Below are 20,404 nucleotides of genomic sequence, written 5' to 3'. Positions count from 1 at the left end.
CGGTTCCACTGCTGGTATGTGAAGACATGTCCTAAGTACCGTGGCTCATTTTATTTGGCCAGCACAATCAACCTTACCTGTGTTCTCTTTCTCGCTGCCACCGCCGTCTGCAATTCATTCCGCGACAAGACCGAGTGCGGAATTTGTGCTATGACCATCAAAGACGACAAACGGCAGCTTCATATTGGACAACACATCCTCAAGCACCAACTCGGGGTGCCAGATAGCGCAGCCAGAACCTGCGTAGGTCATTATTCACTCTCTGGCTGGCAATTAACTTCAGGCAGATTTCCGCACAATATCCATGTGGGTTTTTGCGGCGGTGACACACTCACCTGTAAACTCAGTATTGATTGTGGAAAGGCTCAGTCAGACTGCTGCTATCACTACGCGTTTCTGATCTCTGCAGCGAGCAAGGTAACGACTGCTAATCCATGCACTAATGTCCCTCTTAGCTGTTTGTTCTCTACATGCAACGAAGTGCATTGGAAGTATAACTTCCTTCAACATCTCAACGACCGACATCCAGATTGGCGCGAGATCATATCCGCTGACTCCAAGTTCCTCGCCATGCTCGCCGTCTCACATGAAGAGCAAACGGCGCTTGGTGTCCCATCACACTACATTGTCGATTGGCCAATTCCACGACAAGACGTAAAATTATCGGTCCCTTATGATCAACAACCAGCCCTATTGCCTACCCATCCCCACATCCGACACACTGGCAGCCTGAGTGTTCTCAACAAGGAGAATCTGGACCCCAACTCATCGAGACCCAAGAAACAGAGGCGAGTGAACTGAACGGGGGGATATATGCACATTGTCATGTAAATTCTATGATATACAAGCTTCTACAGCCCTGCATGGAGCGAACCCAGCACAAAGTAAGCACGAAGCTGTTTCTGCGCGCTGGCGTCACATCCGGGGTTAAGGGCTGATTGACATCCCATCACGCGTGTGCGGATCGGTCAGATCTGCCACCTCTTGACCACAAGTCCAGTGTTGCCAGCCCGCCCTAAAGTCATCTTTTGTCGGAATCAGGTGGAAACCAGCTGGAACCAGATGGTAGGTTATGTGGACACAAGCTGGAATATTCACCCATGTCACAGCTGTGAACACTTTGGTGGTGTACAGAGGGTCTCCCTAAGAGATGGAATGCCTCCCATCTTGTTTTATCTATGAAATCTCTGGTAAATGTCCATTATACACATGGCTGCTAGTATACATTATATTGGCAATACAGCCATGATCTGTTAGTTGATTATGGATTAAAATATGTCAAGTTCAGTCAATGAGGTATATACATATACCTGCATACTCTGATTCATGAGTGTATGCTCTTGGATGGTGAATTGGGGCAGACATTTAACTACTGGGAAAGTGCAAAGACTGGTTTACAGGAATTGTGAGGTCTATAAACTGAGACCTTGAGGTGGGTGTATGAAGATATTTGAATGTCTACTAGGACCCTATACCAGAATCAGTTGTGGTTCTGGAGTGTGCTACTAAAGGTAGCTGAAGAGAGGGTAGGTACCCATAGAGTAAAAAAGAGTGTCTTCGCTATTACAACTGGTCAGAAATTAATTTCAAGTATGATAAAAGACTTGAACTTAGGATTGTATAGAACCTCAAATAAACCTGTCCAGCACTTGAATCAACCTCATAGCTATCCTGGATCTTGTACAGGACCATTATCAATATTATCTATTCCAATAATGATGAGTTCACCATGGTATAGCCTTTGTGAATCTGGAGAATATGAGTATATATGATAGTAGGGGTATAGTATACCTTCCAGAATCTACTAGGTTAGATAGCACCTAGGGTCTCTAGGAATTCAGTGACATCAACACTTTCTGTGGGGTCACGAGTCAGTAGGATTATAGTGGAATATCCTCTGTAACTGGATCAACTGGGATCATGGGATTCCATGGATGAGGGCCCAAGATATCAGCAAAATGCTCCTCAACTCAGTATTCAGTCATACTTGGCAGTTAATGGATTAAGGTGATGGTGACAGATGGTATGACTGGATGGGCTAGGATATGGTGACATGATATACCTTTTGAATGAGCTCTCTCCCAGCTTTATCCTCCAAGGCTAGCTGAAGATCCATGCTTATCTTTCAGGGTTGATAGAGGTTGAATACCACTGATAAGGGAATACATTGTATTCTCAGTCCCATATTCACTGTGGATTAGGAAGTCACACACTAGAGCCTCAGTCTATAGTATCTACACCTACAATCTAGCTACCTTACATGTTTTAATTTTGAGATATTCCATTTTTTATGAATGAATGGTGAATATGGTAATTATATCAAATCATGATGATGAAAATATCTTATTGATTAATGATACCTTTCCTAGTACTTGATTCATGTGTTTAGCTTAAGTATCTATGGAGATAGAGGCCCATCAGTTATCTATTGGCCAGTGATTGGACAGTTCTAACCTAGCTATTGAGCTGCAACTATAGGTCACTTGATAAAAGTTGTTTGTATAGTAAAGATGCACAACTTTGATTTTGTGATGATTTGTGATATTCTCTAGTTATCCTGCTGTTAAACTGCGAAATTTCCTTTTTGGGAACTATGTCACACTTGTGACCTTGTGTCACATTCTGTAACAGCATGTACAGAGCTGGTAGGTATTAGCCTGCACAGGTGCTGAAATTTTACTGACAATTAGGAATTTCCTTTTTAGGTAGTTTACAATTAGATAGAGCTGAACTTACATACTTGAGTAAATGTCTAGGCCGTACTGCAGCATATGTAGCAGCCACTGACTTAGAAGTTACTATGTTATATAGTTAGAAATTATTGCAGTTTTCTTGCAGCATAAGTACTCTAGTTGCAGCTTAAGGCTTCTTGTCTTGTAGTAAATATTTATATTGGCAGCATAGGCATTTAGGGTCAGTATCATCTTATGCTGTGAAATTATTGCAGTTATAGAAGATTTATTGTGAGTTTTACTGCAGCATAGGCATTTTCATATGATCTCTTCTAATTAGAATGAAGACCCCAGTGGGCTCTTCATTCTAATTAGAGCAGATAATTGGGCTTAGCAGATGTATGATCTGATACGACTATATACAATCAGGCCATTCCATATTCCAGAACACAAATTGTGGAATATTTACTTCTCCCAAGGCTGTGGAAGGCCAAAACTCATTCCATATTGAGGATATTCCACATGGGGTGATTCCATATGAGGAACTCGACTGTAATATGATGGTGATGAAATACCATGCTTCAGAGATAATACTCTTGAGAATGCACTAAAATTATGTATTTCCATCAAGTAGTTATGAAGATAGAGGCTCATCAGTTATACATCAGCTGGTGATTGGCCAATGTTGGCATAACTATTGAGCTGTTACTGTAGGTTACTTCATGCAAGTTGTTTATATAGTCAAGATGTACAACTTTCATTTTGTCATGATCTGTGACGTTGACATCTTCTGATAATTGTATTCCTCAAGGGCAAAAATTTCCTTTGTTGGCAATTTATCATACTTATCACTCACAATAGTTGTTTATACAAAAATGGATAACTTTTGTTTCTGTGACCTATGTGACTACAAGTCACTCTTTAGCGACTTGCCTTGAAAAAATTGCTTTTTTGGGTGGATATCACTCATGTCACACCATATGACAAATGTGACAAACACGCCATTGTGTCACACTTGGACTTGGACTCAGATACCAGGAGAATTATACCAGCTATAGCAGCAGAGGATAGGGCTTAGTAGCGGAGAGGCAGACTTAGAGCTATGCTGCAGCAAAATATTTGAGAATTATTGTAGGCTTTTGTATATCATCTATTCTAGCTAGAATGGAGACCCCACCGAGCACTCACTTCTAAAATAGATAGGTGGAAGTAACAGGTGTACCCAGCAGTTTAGCATGCTGCATATCTCTTATACTTTGAATTTCCTTTCCTGTCTGATGAATATGTCAAGTAGCATGCTAGATTGAAGTTGAATATATTCATAACATATTCCTGCTTCGCTACAAATATATTATTTTGAAGCTCTGAATATTATTATTAGACAATTATGATATATTATATCCTCAGAATAACATAATCATATTTAGTACTAATTAGGTGTGGAGTTCATATAGAATGAGTTGAGCTGCCACCAAGCTAACACTTCAATAACACTTAGCTCACACTTGTCTTCTTGGTCTCCTCAATCACCTGCCATGTCTTGGCGATGGTGACGTGGTTTGTACACGCACAGTTGTTGTGGCTACACGTTGTGGCTAGGCTTAACTCCACTGGCTCGCAGTAACAGATGATGAGAAGATGTGCCTAGTACTAGTAGTTGAATGCCCGTCTTCCCGAACACCAGAAACGCCTGTGCATCAGAAGCTCCTTACCGCCTATAAGAGCCACGCGCATTCCCAGTCATCCAGCATCCACAGCACTGCAACATGAGCTCCCCCCTTTTCGATGTGTTCAACACACAGGCGGAAACTCTCCCCGCGCCGCTGGAGAAGAACATCGCGTATTACCATGACTCCGAGGTCCCTTCCCGCGTCTCGCGCGCGTGCACGCATTGCCGCAGCCGCAAAATTAAGGCGAGCTGCAGCCTGAGCCTGGCACATATAATATATAGCTAACTAATTACGAGTCACAGTGTATGACGGACTCGCAGACTCAGCAATGCCTGCGCTGCCGCATCACCGGCCGCACATGCGCGTACGAGCCGGTGCCCCGGGCGAGCCATCAGCATGGCCGGCGGACGCCGGGCAGCAGCCCTGGTGATCGTGCCAAGGCATCTGCCAGAGGTGCGGACCTGCAGGGTTTGGGGTCGTCCCGAAGTCGGATCCGGCGCCGCAGAACTTACCGCATACCTGTCACGGCGGCGCCACGAACAAGCGGCGTCGGGCTTGGCCTCGCAGACTCGGCCCGGGATTTCTATGTGGGCTTTTGTTGGGAGGATGCCGATGTGAGCTTTCACACTGTGATGGCCTCCTTGGATACACCCGCCTCGGAGCCGGAAAGTGGGGTGCCGACGGTGCCTCTCCTCCATCTGGCGGCAGTCCAAAGCTGGCCATGCGGCGCAGCTACAACTGTCGACCAGTCCTCGCAGTGCTTTCAAGTTGACACTCCCATTTCCGACAGCAATAGCTCGGCCCGTCATCAGCCCAGTAGCTTCCTGACAGAAGCTGTCGGTTGGTATTACTCTGCCAGTGGCAATCCTGACATGCAATTGCCTACTCGGCCGTATCGGCATGATGCGGACGCCCTTTCCTTAGACCCGGAAACGGCGCCAAAGAGCTATTGTAGCCGGTGCGCCGTTAAGTCGTTGGCGCGCTGGTGAATAATTCGTGACATTGTCGACTCTGTCGACAGGGCCCGGGAGGGATATCGATTTGAGGCTTTAATTATCATACTTTCACTATGCTTATTGTTAATGGTCGTCGTTAATAAAGAAGTCGCGCGACACACAATGTTGTTCCCGCCGAGCACTTCCGCAGGCAAGATATAACTTGTATGAAACACGGCAGGAAAGACCGAGGAGAGATAGGCCGCTGCCCCCATACTTATACCCCCAAACGCTTCGCCCGAAAACCCAATTCGTAACTATTACACATTCATTTTCAACGAGAGAGCAAAGGGATACAGATGTAGTATGGTCCAGACAATTATCGATTTACTTTAATGCATTTCCTTTATGGTCGTGCGCTTCAGCCTCCTCCTCACACGCCACTCAAAGCGCAGTATCCGGCTCCGCCGCTGGCGCCTCAAATCCATCTACAGAGACATTCCACGCCCAGCGGCCCTCGACGAAGCCCTCAGCCGTATCTTCGAGCACGATGTCATTCCGCTTCTGGACATAGACCTACGAACAGTCAGTAAAAAAGAATGGGAAAATACAGTAGATACTTACCGTCTTGTCCGTGACCTTCTGCCTTAGTGCCGGAATATTTTCCGGTTCGATTGGCGACTCGAGCAGCTCGCTCAGGTCCTCTACGGCACGCTCGAGATCGCGTTGGTTGTCCTCAAACAGCTCCTTCTGGTTCCCCTTCGCGAGGTAGTACGCCATTGCATACGTCCATTTAAGCGTCACGCGGCACTTGTCCAGCTCCTCCGCGGCCTTCTTCATGAACTGCACCTCGATCCACGTCAATGTCGACGTGATCTGCATCTCCTCCATCTTTTTCTCCGTCTTGGCGAATAGGTCCTGCGCGAGCTTAGCGCTCTGCTCGTGGTTGGCCCACCGGTTGTAGTACTAGCACGATATGGGTGAATGAAAGACGGCGGGCGTGTGGGGACATACGTGAAGGTAGCGTTCAAGGCTAGCGCGGCTCTTGCTTTGCGCATCGCGCGCATTGACGCCGGCCTCTTCGTCGTACCGGTTGCAAGAGTACCACGCAGTTCCGTGCTCAGACCATGGGCCCATACACACCCAGCAAAACTCGTGTTTGCACTTCTTGCATGTCATGTGGCTAACAGTCTGTCAGCACGCGCGAAGGGAAAAGAAAAGACAGCCACGCACTTGCACCCTCCGTTCTTCTCTATCGTGCTCACACATTTGGGGCATTCCTTCGTGTTGCTCTTGATCCAATTCGCCGTCTCGCTGTCATCGCGGCACTTCTTCAGCCACAGTGTTGCTACTGCACAAACGACTGGGCGATGGTCGCTGTCGATAACACAACCAAAGCAAAACTTGTGCTCCTTGCCTGTCGCCCGTTTGACAAGCTCTTGGCTCTGCGACAACGGTGCTCCGTCGCTGGCCAGCCCCCTGGCGCCACACGAAACGATCGGGACAACGGTCGTGAGGGACGACTTTGACGCGCCTGACGGACAGGACACAGTATTGGTGCATGAAGGGTAGGGGCAGAATTTGAGGTTCTTGTTGCAGCCCACGAAATGCCGGACAAGGAGCTCCTGGAAGCGAATGAAGCCGTCCTCGTCTATAGCCCCCCGAATGAACGAGTCGGGAGCCACAAGCCCACAACCCTCCGCCATACACCGACAAACATGCTCTGCCTCGTCTCGGATCTTGGAGGTGATATATGCTTCCCAGCAGCCGCTACAGGCAGCATGTCCGCATTCGAGGGAGAGGGGAGTAAGGCCGGGAGCGTCGTCAAAACAAATAGAGCAGGTAAATGACCCGCTTGACTTCGGCGGCGATGGGGAACGTTGTTTCGTTGCGCGGCGCGTGATGGGTCGTTTACTGGGCTTTACAGCCTCGGGTTCGGGGCGTATGACACCTGCAGCAACAAGGGTTTTGTTGGCGTTGTCCATGTACTTCTCGATAAGGCGCTCCTTGTTCCAGCCCATGTGCCTCAGCAACAAGCTCGCGGTGTTGTCGTCAACCCCAAGAATGCCGCGGATGTATTCGACGTCCTTCTCCATGAGCTTCTCCACTGCCGGCTGGGAGAGCGAGTCATACTCGAGCTCATAAGCTTTGCGTGTGGCCTTGGGCACCACTTTGAAGTCGTCCATCTCCATGCCATCGTCGCCGTCGGAGTCTAGAATGTGCTTCAGGACGCTGTAGTGGGTGGATTCAACGACCACTCACCGCCATCCGCCATTAGCTCGTCGTCGTCAAAGACGTTGTCCACGTCGTCATCCGAGTATTCATAGTCCGAGGACATGCTGTGGCAGCGCATGAGCTTTGAAAAGAGTGTGGCACAGCACATACGCGCTGGACGGGAGGGAAACGTTGTCTAGGTGTACTGAAAGACCGTAAAGGTGTGTATCTAAACGGATCCACACGGTCAGCGAGTGAGAGCGGGAGAGAGGACCGTGGACGCGAACGCACCGGAAGGGTAGGCGAGAAAGGAGAGCGGACGTGAGCGCACTGGTAGGGCGGGCGGATGGATATGGCTATCCAAGCACGCTTCCTTGTCGTGGACGGGGCAAAGTGGGAAAGGTGACAGTGACAGTCACGGTGACGGTAACGCGTGACGATCCACTGATGATGAAGCATTATGACGTGCAATGACTCTGGATTCGTCAGCCGAACTCGGGCGGTGACTTAGAACATGAGCAGTTTGGCACTGAGGCACATATTCATACCTCCTCAAGCAAATTTTATTGCCATTTCCACAAAACACACCAGTGTTTTAGCCAAGAAAAAAATGGGGCCCGAAGCAGAGTTTATATATAAGAAGCACTCAGTAGTCCAAAACCATAGCCTTTTTTACTGCTTTGCTTGATATACAATAAAAGTTGCAAACAATAGATCTGATTTACAAGAAATCAGGGTCTGTATTGGAGTATCAAATATACCATAATTATATTGTGACTATCACCTTCCAGACCATGTTTTGTGGAGTGCACCTTGTTCAAGTGGAATTATTAGCAAAAAATAGTGCTGTATTGTTATTATCCCATATATATATAAGGGGGACTTGTCATATATAATGGCAATTGGTCACACTGGTGCTATCCCTGATTTTTTGATTATAGTCTGATATACTGTGGCAAATTTGGTATGTCTATTTGCTACAAATCATAGGCACAAAATTGTCAGCTAAGATTGACTTTAAGTTAAGACTAATCTTATAACTGAACATATATCCCAATTTCTTACAAATCAAGTTGACTTTCTCAGAGTTTTATTTAGTAACTTTTGAAGTTGTTAATATATATATCTTTCTTGTCTGCTATTTATTATAAATAAATCCTACTCTGAGGCCCATTATTCGGCAGAAATCCTAGTATAAAAGTTGGCATCTTAACTTTCACAAACCCAAGGACCAAGGTGCCAATTGTAGGGATATAAAGAGGTGTTCTCAATGAAAACATTATTTAAAGAATCTTGTTTTTCTGCCCTTTACTACCAGGAGTTCTTTTAGACATTTCTTGATGTAAAGATAATTCAGCATCATGTATAGTACAATTCACTTAGTCACAACCAAAAAGTGACAAGCAATATTAGTCCCCCAGTTTTTATTTAAATTCTTAGTTACTTAGCAAAAAAGCAAGCCATTAGGATTCCAAAGAGACTAGCTAGAGCAATTAACAAAATACTCAAAACTGAGGGAGAACCAAATTTAGCATTCATGTGATTTATTATTGCTTATCTAATCACGTGATAAAAGCTGCACAAAAATGAGGAAAAATCGGGGGAAAATTCTACTTATTATTCTACATTTAGAGTATCTATTATACTAGCTTCTATACATTTATAGCTGCAGCCATATGCTTAGGAATGTGCCAATATAATTTGTACCCACTGCTTAAAAATTCCTTCACCTTTTTCTACATGTCCTTGGCATCAAGGCCCTCAGTATATGCATCAATGAATCTCCACATGTGTTATATTCCGTGCATCTTTGGACACTCCAAGGTTATCCTTAGGGAATGGCACGGGTATACCCACGGGTATCCAAGGGCCTACCCGCACCCGTACCCGCACAGCCACAGTACTCATACCCGCGGGTACGGGTATGGGTTTACCCATGGTTTGGGAGCGCAACAGGGTTCTGACACAATAAAGGTATCTGAGTGTTTCCCTTTAAACAGTCAATCTGCATGCAGACTCCCTCGGACCTGTTCGGCAACTATCAACTCGAATCTTTGCCCATTTAGATTTTGGTTTGTTTACTTATATCCTTTAGGTGTTTGCCTTGTTTCCTTTGCCTCGTGTATGTCTTCTTGTTCTCCTTACTTACTATGCCTTTGAACTTAACCCACAGGGAGATCCTGCAGACAATATCAGATCTCCCTACAAGGTCACATGCCTTATGTTTACCACTTAGTATAAATACTTATACTCTACACTCCTGTACTTCAGTTTTATTATGTGACAGCTTGATATACCTTTCTTTCCATTCACCCACCATGCCGCCAAAGAAGAAGCTTAAACACAATCTTATTGGTTTGCGGAACCAGTCTACATCGGACTCCTCAGCAGCAGCAACCCCCCAACAACCCAGTCTCCCCACTCCTCTACTGCACCATCACCTGCACCAACGCGCCCTGTGACACCGGATGCCGCTAGTGATGACGATGATACCTCGTTCACAATCAGAGTGCATTTTGACAGCCACAAGATTGACTGGCGGCTTGAAGACGCTGCCTCTGACGCTCTGATGTTGACTCTGAGCAGTCATCGGCTGACGAAACACTGGAAGACCCCGACTTGACACAAGAGCTGCTCGAAGCCTTTTCGGATGATGAAGATCCTGATTGGCTTCCTGTCTGCGACATGCGGCGGAAGCTTGCTAGTGCAGGAAAGCGGCGGAAGGTTCGAGGTGTGTGTCCGAGCTTTTGTCTTTCCGTTGCACACCATTCCACAGGTCCTTATGTCAAAGGATCCGACGTTATGTCGAAGTCGGACCGGACTCAGCGGCAATACCGTGCTGCGTGGGCCAACCAGTCATCACTGACGGACAGGGACTTCAGCTCCCATCCATCGCGCCCTCAAGCGGCATTGGCCACCGCCTTCAAAACGCTGGCGCCGGCTTTAGCACAGCCGATCGAGGTGGATAGCGAGTCTGAAATGGATTCGCAGTCGGGACCTGCACAGCCAATCGAATTGGATAGCGAGTCCAAGTTGGAGCCAGTGCTGGCGCCATCTGCGGCTGAGCCGGGACTCGGGCCTGCACCATTTGCAGCCCGTGCTCCGGCGGCAAGTCCGGCCTCTATTGTGGAGTTAGCGGTCCAGCGCCGTCGCAGTCTCCATTTATGTGTAATATGGTTGGTATCAGCTGCAAGCAGTGCTTTACAGCTGTTGCAGATTTTAAAGCACAAACACTTCTCCAATTTGTTAGTAGGCTTGTCTGTTAATAAGGTGGAAGCAAACATGACTAAGTTTTTAGGGTGTCTTAAATGTTTCAGCACCTGCTGGTTGCATCAAAACAATACAAAATATCATTATAGCTCTTTTAGAAAGTAGCTGCTGCTTTAACTATTTTCTTAATTGTGTTGCTGAAATATCTTATCTGTATACCTTTTGTTAACTTTATAAACTGCTAATATAACTGTTAAGGGTAAAGGAATAGAGTCTTTGTTATAGCATCTCTTATGGCCTGTCTGCCCTTGATTGGCATAAAGCGCAGATAGAATTAGTAGTTCTTAACTTTCTCTTTCTTCATATTGCCCATTCTGCCCTGGCCACTTCTTGTTTTGCCTTGTAAGGATAAATAAGATAACTAAATATAAAGAAAGAGAAGCTTATTGTATTTGTTAGTAGTGTTAATGCTTTCCTAACCTTCTTAACATGCCCAGTTTACATCTAATTAAGTTAGTAATGATATAAGTAAAAGTGCAAGACCACACACATTAGTTTAACTCTTTTCTTTATCCATATCTATAACCTTAGGCTTCTTATTTATTATAGGCTGCTAGGAAAGTTAGTTTTGCACAAGATAAAAGCTGTCAACAGACCTTTATCGCGCTGGAAGAGCTTTAAAGAAGATAGTTAGTTTGAATTATAGATGAAGCATCATGAAGGAGCAATGCATCTATGATCTAGACCTTGCATTTATTAATATTCTTTATTGATTATATTGGTATTATGTTGAAACTAAAGTAATGGCAAGACATCCAACATGCTATCAGGGTAAGTATGTTAAGTACAGAAATTTCTTTGGTGAGTTGAACACCTTTAGTAGAAGATTTACTCTTCTTATAGATAGTATAAAGAAGCCTACACCTTAAATAAAAAGTGTTATCTAAACATGCTCATTTAAGTCGCACTAAGACAGACATTCTTTAAGGACATTTTATACTTCACCCTAGAATAGTGCTTATAATTTTAGTATTATAGCACTGAACATGCTAGAGGATATTGTTATGCCTGCAGTTATAACTTCAAGAACACCAGGTTTTTATTTTTACTGTTAAGAGTATGGATTAGGTTTTAAATATGAGCTAGAGCTGTACTAGCACTCAGGGGAAGTGCATCAGCACTAGGCCTACTGTTAAACTCAATCTTCATCCTACACTTATTAAGCAACTAAGACCCTAGTATGTTTTGTATTAAAGCTTTAGTGTTCTACTATTTATTCATCTTAACTTAGAAAGCTTACCGGACTGTGGTTAGCCTATCAGCCATAGCAGCACATTAGCTCCAGCTACTTGCCCTGTGCCAGTTATCTTTATAGGCTTGAGCATCCTATAGTAGGTAGCAGAGTTACATTGGTATGCCTAAACTGTTCTAGTACTTTGATGGTAATTGTTTCAGAACTTGCAGGGGAGAAACCTTTACACTTTCATAATCTTCAGGGAATGGCAGACAAATCTCAGCAGGAGATTTGCTAACTGCTATAGATAGTAAAGAGATTTAACTTTAAATACCAATCTTACTTAATCTGTCTTTCTCCTACCCTTTTGCTAAATTCCTGTAGTGCCTGAGGCTGGGTTAGGGTCTTTTAATGTTAAAGGTAGTTGGTCTATAGATTGTCTAAGCAGCTGAGATTGTTAAAGAGAGAAGGTTAGTGTAAATAAAGATAAAAGCTAGGGAACTAGTCAATATCCTTTTAAAACTATTAGTCAGTAATTTCTAGATACATATCTAAGGCTAATTCTAATCATAACTGATGAGTGACTAGTCATACTTGTCTTTGCCTTTGCTAAGTCTATTATAGCAACCTGTCTTAGATCTATTTCTATTTAATTTTTGCTTATCATTATTGCCTACTAGCCCCTTGCCATGCTCTGCTTGAATGAGATGTAAGAGAGACTTGGTCATTTTAACCAACACTATTCGGTGTATTCACTATGTAGTCTATATCACCGCAATGATACTAAAATCCCTACCTAGTAGCAGTACCTTATCATTTTATTGGAACTCTAGAGGAATGGTCAACTGAGGCAGCTTAAACTTGGATAGATACTGACTGCAACTTTTGACCTAGGCAACCATGATTTATTGGTAGTAGGGCAAGGAGCCCAATGGCAGTACCCTGAAAGGATGAAAGATTGAAAGGGGCATGGGCTGGGCGATGCTGGCCCATAAGCAGCTGGTGTCTGCTATCTTCCCTGGAAAGTATAAGAAGAAGTGGAAAGAGGTACTTAGAGTCTTTTTTTTAAAGCAATAAAAGCTCACCATATTGGCTCATACAGGCAACTGTGCACTTGTTTAAACTTAATGCAGGTCCCACAAGGCATAGATAACAGTAGGGACTCTAGGTAACTAGTGGCACCTAGAGGATTAAGATTGCACAAGGAGACTGAGTACAGACAACCAAGAAAGGAAGCCTGACTTACCTGTCCCTTCTGCTTATGATAAAGAGCATAAGCAATTTTAGCCTGCCTGGTACTTAAAAAGATTGAGAGGGCTGGGAGCACTAAAAGTAGCACCAGAGGTAAAGGGAATAAAGGATATAATAAGTGCAATAACGAGACACACCCTCTTTACTATAATTAAACTCTCCTGAGCATGTTACAGAATCTACTAACCACTGACCAGACTTCACTGGCACCCACTTTCACCCTCATAATTCATTCTAACTTACCTAGAAGTGTTCAAAAAAGAAAACCCTCCCTTCAGATTTTAGCTATTGGTTTTCACGGATAGCAATCCGAAGGGATCATGAATCATGATCATGATGTCATGTGCGGGATCTGCGCTTCGCCTCTTGACTCCACACCACCAGCACTAGCATAATACTTGCATTACGATGGCACCACAACCAAGCGGCAACGAGAACACACGCCTGCTCTCCTCGTCTCCCACCCCGCCGCCCGTCGACCGTTCCACGCGGCCCATCACTGGCACAGAAACTGGCAGCAGCGCGAGCGTCTGGTGCGTCTCCACTGTATCTGGACGACGTGGCTACTAACACAGCGCCAGGACGGTGCTTGAGCTGGTCCACGGTGTGGGCGAGCAGCTCCGCGGGACACTCCTCGGCGTGGTCGACGATGTCACGCGTAGTGGTGAGCGGAAGCACCACGACATCGCGCGGGCGGGCCAGGCGGAGATGGCTGGCGCTGCAAGGAAGCTCGGGATATGGCCGTGGGGTGGTGCGTGCATCGTTGCTAGCATAGGAGATAAGCGCTGATTTGTGTGTCAGGAAGCGGGAGCGGGAGCGGGTCTGGTACGGTGACGTCGTATACGGCCGGGCCCGCGGGTGGGTATGGCACAGCGCCAACATCGGGGCTGGATGGAAAGCCTTGAGGTGGGGGACAGAAAGTAGGATTCATGACATACAACGCCTCATCCACTATGTAATACACGCCAATATACGATCCTTATCGACTACTTCCATCGGGAGGAATTGTTGATTCAGTGATGCCGAAACTCGTGACCGTGAGAATGCGACGCGTCACGGCCCGCGCCTCTTACGTCCTGCTTTTGCGCCGCCCAAAAGGCTCGAGCTGGCTTCGCTGATGCATCCGCAGCTCGAACAAGCTTCCCCCGTCCGTTAGGCGCCGGCCTGCCCTTGTTCTTTTTCATCTACCACGACGACGATGGCTGGATGTCCGCACACCTGCCCCTCGATGCCGGGTGGTTTCCCGCTAACCGGGCAGGAGCTCTCGAATTTGGCCACCGCTGCTGTCCTAGCATCTACGTCTTCGGCTGCTTGTGCAACAATAGACGAGCGCCAGGCTGACGCCCAGGCTGCAAAAAGCCCACCAAGGGTCGATATCGCTGTGCGTGGCCCTTTTCAAGTTATATCCGGCACTCAAGCACTCAGACAGTATCACGTCCTGCCCGAGGTTGTCAGCTGCGACCCTGCGACGCTCGCCGAGGAGGTGCTCGTGCCCTACACGTCCAACTTGCCGATGGGTACTATGAGTCGCAGGCTGTTGGTCAGCCCAGACGCGGAGTACCCGCGGGAGCTGTGCGTTACCTTGCTGCGTACTATGTCTGTGTCGCTAATTGATAAACAGGGCCAGCGATGACGCCCCCCGCGTGAATACTGTGCCGCCGCGTCGACGAAGATTGCCCCTGTCCCAGCTGTGGCCCGACACCCAAAACGACCATGACGCTCCGGGCGTGGCCGATACGTCTATGGATGGCCCCAGCAGCGCACGGTATGATTCGCCTTGGGAGTGGGATTCCGATGGGGAGGACGCCACGAGCACCGTGCGGCCCGCCAGCACTCACAGCCCGGAGCATGGCATACAGTCTACCAGTGCGACCAGCGCCTCAGACGGTCGTTCCTCCCCGCTCCCCCCGACCACGGGAAACTCCAGTTTCTCTGCCTCTTTACTGCCGTCTGCTCTGTCGGGCGAGGAGGGCGAATCTGACGGGGCAGAGGATGACACGCTCAGGCTTCTCTCGCCAGTATCCGCCACTCGGGTAGTCTGCAACGCAGCGGAATCGGTATCCGAATCTGTGTCGTCCTCGATTTTAGCCCCGGACACTGATTCGTTGGCTTCCGTATTGCTGCAGCACAATTCCATGCGACAAGATTCTTGCCATGACGTTGACGGCGAACATGGCGATTCCGAATCCTTGCCACGCCCTGCCGGCTTCCCCGCGCTCGATGTCTCGTTCGGCGCCGTGCTTGGGCTCGACATGGACGGCGAGTTCGAAGTGATCCGGCAGCGCGACGATTCGAGCGTGGAGGATTTGGCGAGGGGCCTGTTTCCGGCGCTGTTGTATGTTATTGTGTCGGAGGACGAGTATCCCGCGAGTGAGGAGGGGGTGGAGGGAGAGAGGCTATTTGGGGTCAGAGGTGGGGGTGAAGTTGAAAACGATGGGGAGGACAAGTATCCTGAAGAGGATCGGGATGAGGGAGCCGCCGACGGGGAGCAAGAACCTCAAGAAATTGGGATCCAGAAAGTTGTTGACGACAAGCATCAGGGCCTTTGCGCGGGAGGCTACGGAAATGTAGTCAACGGGGTGCCCGCGAGTGACCAGGAGGAGGAAGAAGAGAGGCGATTTGAGGATGGCGTCGACGGGGAGCAAGAACCTGACTCGGAAGAGATTGCAATCAAGAAGGCTGTCGACAAGGGGGCCGAAAAGCATCTTTGCGCAAAAGGGCACGTAAATGGAGTCCATGGGTCAAGGGTGTTGCGGTTGGAGACTATCGCAGAAGGGATGGAGGATGCAGTCGAGATGTTGAATCGGGAGAATGAAGAAGCAGAAGTCGATGCGGAAGAAAAGCAGCATATCGATGCTGATGCCGGTGGAAAACTTGAACTTGAAGAGCCGGAGGAAAAATGGGACTTCGAGAGCGACACATCCCTCTCGTCGTCTGGGTCCGAGAGCAGTCTCTCCTCCAGCAGCATCTCCGCCCCCAGCCCAAAAACCATCATCAGCATGCTTACAGAACCGCCCTCTGTCGCAGTACCCCAAACGCAGCAGCAGCCGAAGCCGAGCCGCGAACCAGCGCCGGCGCTGTCCCCACTAGTGCTCTCGCCCGTCCTGCCCGAGCTCCCCGCGCCGACGGAGTCGTTCGCGGACGCAGTCCTTAGCTCGCCCGAGTTCCGCCGGGCCGGCGCACCGCTGCCCGGTGCCGATGCCGCTCCGCCCGTCGCAGCCCCTGTCCAGCCCGGTCCCGATCCCGGCCCGCAGCGCCGGCGGCCGCGGGCACGCACAATTGGCGTCACAGGCGACGCGGCGGGCGGCCATGAGCGGTCAGATCACGATCACGCGCCGACACTCGCGCAGCTCGCGCTCCCCGCCCTGTCGGCGGAGTTCCTCGCCTCCCTCGCCCAATCCACCGGCGATGGGAGCGGTCGCCCCGGCGTGGCCGCGGGGAGCGTTCTCTGGGCCCCGCACGACGTTAGGTACACCTCCGACCCGCGGGGAAAGGGAAAGCGTCCAGGGGCAGATAGAAAGCCGGGTACATCGCGGCATCGGCGTGCGCACACCGTTTCCGAGGGCGGTGGCCGTGCGCGGCGGCGGATGCTGGTTCCGGCGCCGCGGCCCGCGCCCGCCGTCGTGGACCACGCGTGGGCGATCGGGGTCGGCGAAGCGGTCCCGTGGTCGCCGACGCGGTTTGGGCTCTTTGGCGCTGGGGTCGGGTTGGAGGATGTCGATATTCTGTAGAAGCACAGGGAATGCTACTGTTTGTGGAAGATGCTGAATTTTATTGTACATACTTAGGTTGGTATCAAAATGAGCCTTTTTATCCTTGGCAGAAACAACATTGTGCTGGTCAGCAGAAATATCCTTGAATACTGTCGTATTTTAATCAATTCGACACGCCCCGACGGCCGTGACATGTCTGACGAACATGAGAATTCGTCAGTTCTTCCCTATTAGGGAATTTCGGCGCCGGAGGCGCCGGAACGGCCGGAAAATTACCTTTTTAAGACGGATTTGGGGCGAAACTTTGCCCTCCATGTGTGACTGACGAAAAATATTCGTCAAAATAAGGTGCGTGTGACGCGTGACTGTCGAATTGATTAAAATAGGTCAGTATATAAATTATTCTAGAATTATCTATTTTGAAAGCTATGGTTTCAAAAGATCAAATGTAAAAAACGATGATTATAGCATAATACTTAAACTACACGCCCCAGCTGAATATGCAAATAGTCATAAAGGAGCTATGCAGTTGAAGCAGCAGTTCAATAAGTACTACTATAGAATAATTTCGGTGTCACGCGACTCACGCCGAGGACTTACCTCAGCGCCACGGCTTGTCTTCCGCCACCATGTCTGTGGACAGGCTACCTGTCGAGCTGGAGCGTGAAATCTTTGAGACGACCGCTCTTATGAACGCCGAGCGGATACCGACACTGCTGCTCGTCGCCCGGCGTGTCTTGGTTTGGTACGCCACCCGGACATCGTCACCCGACGCTGATGGCTGCCCAGGCTCGAGCCGCTTCTTTACCGCACGTTGCACGTCGGGCTGACGCCCGCGGACGCCGGGCAGTTCAAGGCACTCCGCGCTAAGTCTCCAGCGTTTATCGCCAGCGCTGTCCGCCGACTTGTGCTGTATGAGGAAAACAACTGGGACCTGGACGCGGACAACACACTGTCCACATTTGCCCTGTGCACGGGGACGACCGCTGTCGCGGTGCACGGCACCATCGCATCCGCCGGGCTCCTCCCGCTCCTCTCAAAACTGCAGCTGACTCACTTCTCCGGCTTCCTGACGGACATTCTCCCGATCCACCCTTCCACCGTGCCCGCACCGGGCGATCTTCTGCCGGCCCACGGCGTCAGAACGCACTCATTCTGCAAACGGCTCACGCACCTCGACCTCTTTGAGCCGCTCGCAGATGAGTCTGCCGCTGCCGCGCTAGTGCTTGCTGTGCTACCGCACCTTCCATGTCTCACCCACCTCGCGATAAGCCACTTCGAGGCGATCGCGGAGATTGCAGCCCCACTGGTGGGTCTCCTCCAGAGTTGCGCGCGGCTGCAACTTCTTGTCGTGCTCAACCACGACCGCAGCGCACGCACGCCGAGTCTCGCGCGGACTCGTGCGACAGTCGGCGCAGTGCCGGAATCTTTGCGGGACCCACGATTCGTCATGTGCTCGTATCAGCACTGGGCGGAGGGTGTCTTCACAACCCCGAATTTCTGGACTACGGCGGAGCATTTCCTGGAGAGGAAGCGACGGAAGGAGGTCGATCGTGAGTTTCACGTTTTGTCCCCAGTTGTAATGGTGATGAACCTACCGCAGAGAACGACTTTTGGGCTCTAGATGTTTCCTACTAAAATTTGCTAGTGGCTAGCTCTTCGTATATCCAATGGCAGCTGGCGGATATCAATTTGTCACAGCCTAAAGAGACCAATACCACAAAAACTTATACTATGTTATTAGATACCATAAGAAAACTAAGTGTTTCCAGTATAATATTCGACAGACTCCCAAGGCAATTCATCCTTTCATGTCTTTGTTCACAATCCTATAGCGATTCAAAACTGATATGATTACTATATCAGGAAAAACTCCAAAGGTAAAGAGAATTGGGAGTAAATTTTATTTGGTGTGTTCTCCATCTGGCTGATATCAAGGGCTTATTTTCTTTATAGCTCACTTGTGTAACCTGTCTACATGTATCTAAAAGTAATGTCCTTTTTAAAATCTAATTTAATTTGGCACCACCCTCTCTGCTCTTGTCAGCTGACCTGCTAAATCCTAACCTATAAGGCTGACACAAGGGGTGGTTAATATAGTAAAAGAAGTGATACAGATACAGTAAGTTTTTCCTTATGTATAGTGTGGCTGCAGATGCAGACAACTTGTAGATGCAAAAGTTCTAGATGCTAAGCAGGCAAGTGAAGCCGAGGGCATAACTCAATTGTGGATTATTGTACCTCGTTAAGGGCTGCAGGATTACAGACACTATGATTACATTATCCATAGTTAGGGTAACAGCTCTTCTTTTAGAAACAGCTGTAACAATGTAGGTTTAGAGGGGTTGGCTATTTAGTTATATCCGTTGCTGTACTAGGTATAGGCTTTTACTAGAGCATTATAGACTAATTTTTTTTCTCAGACTGTGCTGTTTTCTGTTAACTATGCTTATACAGCTTATAGTTCAAATGCTAAGACATCAAGACTACAGCAAAACCTATATAAAACTAAATGCTATTGCCTCCAGTATATATAAGCAAAATTGAAATCGTGACCTTAAAAGTTCTTCCGAATAAGCTGCATTGATTTCTGTAGGTAAGTAAGTATAGATGAAAGTTTAAAATAACAAGTGCCTACAGAATAATTAAGACCTGATAGATGTAGACAGATCCAAGCTTTCTAATTAAATTCAAAGGAAGATTTAGAGATAAAGCTAAACACTACTATAGGATTATAAGCCCAAGGATGCACTTGCAGAGCATTGCTAAGAAACCAAAGAAAAGCTAGAATAAAAACATCAGCCTTAAGAGTTTTGAGTTCTAAGCCAGGAAAGACCCGGAATCCAGGCTGTAGGCCAATAGTGTAATTCTGTCCTCGGTGTAAGAGCGTGTAGAGAAAATTCAGATCTTCCTACTAATAAAACTTAGAAGACCTTAAGTTCCAGCTTTAGAGATGAAAATAGTAACTATTTACAGAGTAAGAACTGGTAAGCAAGTTTCCACTGATACTTTCAGAATAAAGACATAAGAACATAGTTGCAAATAAAGTATATATGATGAACTGTTTGCTATTGTTATTAATATGTACAGTATAATATAGCTATGTGTAACAAACCTTAAATGTTACATACCAGTGTTCTATTCTAGGGTCACATCTTGTTGTTAAAGTAAACCTGACAATTTACAGTAGGTAATAGATAGGACACATATTATAGTTGTTAATATAAGATTATTAATAATTTACTATATCTTAGTATCATATCAGTTATAAAATATCATACTGACCTTCTATGATAACAGAAGAAATAACTTAGAGCCTGGAGTCTGAGAGATATTGCAGTTTTATAGCCCCCTTTATTGCAGCATAGAGCTTTTTATATTATCTCTTCTAATTAAAATAGACGGCCAGGTATATTGATGACATTTTATTATCAAGGCTATTAATCTTATTATTTAGGTTTTCTTGAGAGTGCTTCAATCACTTATTTAAGTTGTCTACTTCACG

At 47.4% G+C, this 20,404-nt stretch overlaps 3 protein-coding genes across 3 annotated transcripts; 2 read left to right on the top strand and 1 right to left on the bottom strand.

Annotated features, from left to right (window-relative positions):
* Window positions 1-5,721: 5,721 nt before the first annotated feature.
* Window positions 5,722-7,615, bottom strand: MIND_00192400 (RBR-type E3 ubiquitin transferase; the record flags this gene model as incomplete). The annotated part of the gene is made up of 5 exons (XM_037358832.1): window positions 5,722-5,853; window positions 5,902-6,243; window positions 6,292-6,460; window positions 6,511-7,489; window positions 7,540-7,615. The coding sequence occupies 5 exons, from the start codon at window positions 7,613-7,615 to the stop codon at window positions 5,722-5,724; spliced, it is 1,698 nt and encodes a 565-aa protein (XP_037223927.1).
* Window positions 7,616-13,594: 5,979 nt separating this feature from the next.
* On the top strand, window positions 13,595-14,091 carry MIND_00192300 (uncharacterized protein; the record flags this gene model as incomplete). Its single annotated transcript, XM_037358831.1, has 3 exons — window positions 13,595-13,719; window positions 13,768-13,937; window positions 13,988-14,091. The coding sequence occupies 3 exons, from the start codon at window positions 13,595-13,597 to the stop codon at window positions 14,089-14,091; spliced, it is 399 nt and encodes a 132-aa protein (XP_037223926.1).
* Window positions 14,092-17,510: 3,419 nt separating this feature from the next.
* MIND_00192200 (uncharacterized protein) lies at window positions 17,511-18,537 on the top strand (the record flags this gene model as incomplete). Its single annotated transcript, XM_037358830.1, has 3 exons — window positions 17,511-17,644; window positions 17,689-18,452; window positions 18,503-18,537. Exons 1-3 carry the CDS (start codon window positions 17,529-17,531, stop codon window positions 18,535-18,537), a joined length of 915 nt encoding a protein of 304 aa, XP_037223925.1. The 5' UTR covers window positions 17,511-17,528.
* Window positions 18,538-20,404: the final 1,867 nt, after the last annotated feature.

This window comes from Mycena indigotica (assembly GCF_014461135.1).
Source record: "Mycena indigotica strain 171206Taipei chromosome Unknown Mind.scaff0002, whole genome shotgun sequence".
NCBI lineage: Eukaryota > Fungi > Basidiomycota > Agaricomycetes > Agaricales > Mycenaceae > Mycena > Mycena indigotica.
This window is presented reverse-complemented; position numbering and strand designations above follow the sequence as displayed.